Here is a 3,165-nt window from a genome sequence, read left to right on the forward strand (position 1 = left end):
CACACTGGCTGGAGCAGCATGCCCCGCCCACATACACACTGGCTGGAGCAGCATGCCCCGCCCACATACACACTGGCTGGAGCAGCATGCCCCGCCCACTCACTCACTGTGCTCTCCTCCCCAGAGTGTTGCTGCCACCTGGGCCGCCTGGTGAGGAGGAAGCTTGGGGAAGACTGGATCTTCCTGGTACTGCTGGGCTTGCTCATGGCTCTGGTCAGCTGGAGCATGGACTACGTCAGCGCCAAGACCCTGCAGGGTGGGGCAGACTCCCCACTTGTAACCCCGAGCTAAGCTGGGTGGGCTGGGGGACAGGGGCTCTGTCCACACACAAGACCAGAGCCATTCTTCACTCTACTTTCCAGTGCTAATTGCCAGGCTGTGGGTGCACTTGGCAGGGACCAGTGCAGCCTGGTTTGACCAGGACTCTCTAGTTTGGGAAATCCCAGGGTGGTGCCAAAGGTTAAGTGTCAGAGGTTTGAGTCTAGCCAAAGGTACCTTGGAAGAAAGTCCTGGAGATCTGAGAAATCAGCCTGGACAGCCCCATGGAGCCCAGTTCTACTTTGACACATGTGGGCTGTCCCAGGACCTGGGGTGGTTGGTCCTCAGAGGCTCTGAGGACACATCTGCATCACCCCACTTGGGTGGCATTGCGGTGTGCGCCTGAGTTAGGGTGTGAACTCCTCCCTCAGCTCCACAGCTCTGGCCGCACAAGCAAAGCCACACTCCATGGCCCCATTGCACGGGGTCTGAGGGTCAGTGGGGTATGAGAAGGCTCAGCATACCCGGGTGGATGGACGGGCGGGCGGACGGCTGGGTCTCCGCTCACCCGCCCGGGTCTGCAGCCTACAAGTGGACTTACTACCAGATGCAGCCCAGCGTCCCGCTGCAGTTCCTGGCCTGGGTCACCTTCCCGCTCATCCTCATCCTCTTCAGCGCCCTATTCTGCCACCTCATCTCTCCCCAGGCTGTTGGTGAGAAGCTCCCTTGGCTGCCTGCCACTTGTGGGTGTCCCCAGTGTCTGCCCTCACTGCCCCCCTGCCCCTCAGCCCACCCTGACCAGCTCTGACCTGTTCAGGCTCTGGGATCCCTGAGATGAAGACCATCCTCCGCGGAGTCGTCCTGAAGGAGTACCTCACTGTCAAGGCTTTTGTGGCCAAGGTGGTGGCTCTGACCGCTGGACTGGGCAGCGGTATCCCCGTGGGAAAAGAGGTGAGTGGTCCCAGGGGCAGCGGACTGTCCAGGAGCAGGCCCAGCAGCACACAGCACACGGGTCCTTCCTCTGGGGCCAGCAGCACCCAGCCTCACCCACTAGATGGCAGTAGCGACCTCCCAGTTCTGGTCACCAGTCTGCTCCATACATTGCCCTTGCCCCCTTGGGCACTTGGTCAGTGATCCAGCCCAATCCCTGTCCTAAGAAGAGATTGATGAGTCCCCGAAAGACACTTTGGTTCTGGGGCCTCTCCAGCCCCTCAGTAGCTCTTCACGCAGCTGCCACCTTACAGATTCGTTGACGAGTGTCCAGTGGTCTTCTGTCAGCCTTTATGGGAGCAATCAGCCTTGTCTTCTCCCTCAGAGAAGCTGGTGGGTTTGAACCGCCGACCTTGTGGTTAGCAGTCCAATGCTGATCCCACATCTCCACACCAGTACTTAACGGCCCCTCTTCTTGTCATGAAAATCCAAATCTGAGTCTGGTTCCTTACCTGCAGCCCAGGGCTCTCCTCCTGACTTTGCCCTCAGCCCCCTCGTGCTCGGGGAGTCAGGACTGGGATCCCTGCGTTCCGTGTGCAGCTGCAGCATCACCTGGTGTCCTTGCTCTGTCTGTCAGTCATCTTTGAGAAGGACACCAGTCATAGGACTAGGCCTCACCCCCACCCCAGTGTGACCTCATGCTAACCTAACACTAACACCTCCAAAGACCCCATTTCCAACAAGGTTACATTAAAGGTACAGGGTTGAGGACCTCAACATGTGTTTTTAGGGGACACAGTTCAATCCTTCACACCTACTCACGGGGGCCTTCTAGGTCCCTCTCCAAACATACCCTCTCTGGCCCTCCTGACCTGACCACACCCCCGGGGAACTTCTTTTCCTCCTGGGACTAGGCTCCGTGAGGGCAGAGGTCTGACTTGTCCACATCAGTCATTACGGGGTGCTGGTGGTGCTGTGGGCTAAGCACTGGGTTGCTAACCACAAGGTGGGCAGTTCCAATCCACCAGCTGCTCCAAGGGAGGAAGATAAGGCTGTCTGCATTAAGAATTACAGTCTTGGAAACCCAGTATAGGGTCACTATGAGTCAGAATTGACTTGGTGGCAGTGGGTTTGGGTGGAGGGTCTCTCCAGGGCCTGAGTGGAGTGACCGGTGGGGCCAGCACTACCTGGTCTGCATCCTGGACCCTGACACCCTTTCCCCAGGGCCCCTTCGTGCATATCGCCAGCATCTGTGCCGCGGTCCTCAGCAAGTTCATGTCCGTGTTCTGTGGGGTGTATGAGGTAAGGTTGAGCCAGGGGAGTGGGTGGGTCGTGTATGTGCGGGGCTGCCTTGGCTCGGCTCTTGTCATGCTGTGGACGGTTCTGTGCCCAGCACACCCACCTCTGTGTGCTTGTGCCCACAGTGCCCCCACCCACCCAGCTCCCCTCCCCCGTGCCCCCATGCCACCCTGCCCCCTGGTCCCATGCCGCGCCCCTGCCCACCCGCTGCTGCCCGTCATCTGTTGCAGACTGTGCCTGGCCAGCTTGACCTCCTGGTGTCGGCCTGTGCGGTGGGCGTGGGATGCTGCTTTGCGGCTCCGCTTGGAGGCAAGTCTCCCTCCCCCGGACCCGGGACTAGAGTGAGATGGGGGGCTCCTCAAAGGGCCAGGGGTGCAGTCAGGCCTCTGAGCCCCATGGGCACCTGGGCACCGTCTCTGTGTCAAAGGCCACCTCCTGCCCGGTGCGCCTCTCCAGCCCTCTCTGCTTGTCGTGAATTGGCTTCCTGCAGCCCTGTGTTTGCTGACTTACTTCATTCCCCATGTGCACTATTCGGTCATTTCCTGTTTCCAAACTTGCTGGACAGCTCTGGGACCACAGGGGGTGTGAGGACCACCCTGGCTTCCTGGACTTTGGACTCTCATCCTGCCTATCCACCCCCTGCCACCCCTTCCTCTCTCCTCCCCCCTGCCTCTCCCT

At 59.7% G+C, this 3,165-nt stretch overlaps 1 protein-coding gene across 1 annotated transcript in view; it reads left to right on the plus strand.

The window, feature by feature from the left end:
- The window catches only part of CLCN1 (chloride channel, voltage-sensitive 1), a 39,050-nt gene that overhangs the window by 3,170 nt on the left and 32,715 nt on the right, over positions 1-3,165 (plus strand). Inside the window, exons 3-6 of the mRNA XM_006861193.1 lie at positions 125-256; positions 843-971; positions 1,076-1,209; positions 2,413-2,490. Coding sequence (XP_006861255.1) covers positions 125-256; positions 843-971; positions 1,076-1,209; positions 2,413-2,490 — 473 coding nt within the window. The remainder of the gene's footprint in view (positions 1-124; positions 257-842; positions 972-1,075; positions 1,210-2,412; positions 2,491-3,165) is intronic.

This window comes from Chrysochloris asiatica, unplaced genomic scaffold, assembly GCF_000296735.1.
Source record: "Chrysochloris asiatica unplaced genomic scaffold, ChrAsi1.0 scaffold00041, whole genome shotgun sequence".
Taxonomy (NCBI): domain Eukaryota; kingdom Metazoa; phylum Chordata; class Mammalia; order Afrosoricida; family Chrysochloridae; genus Chrysochloris; species Chrysochloris asiatica.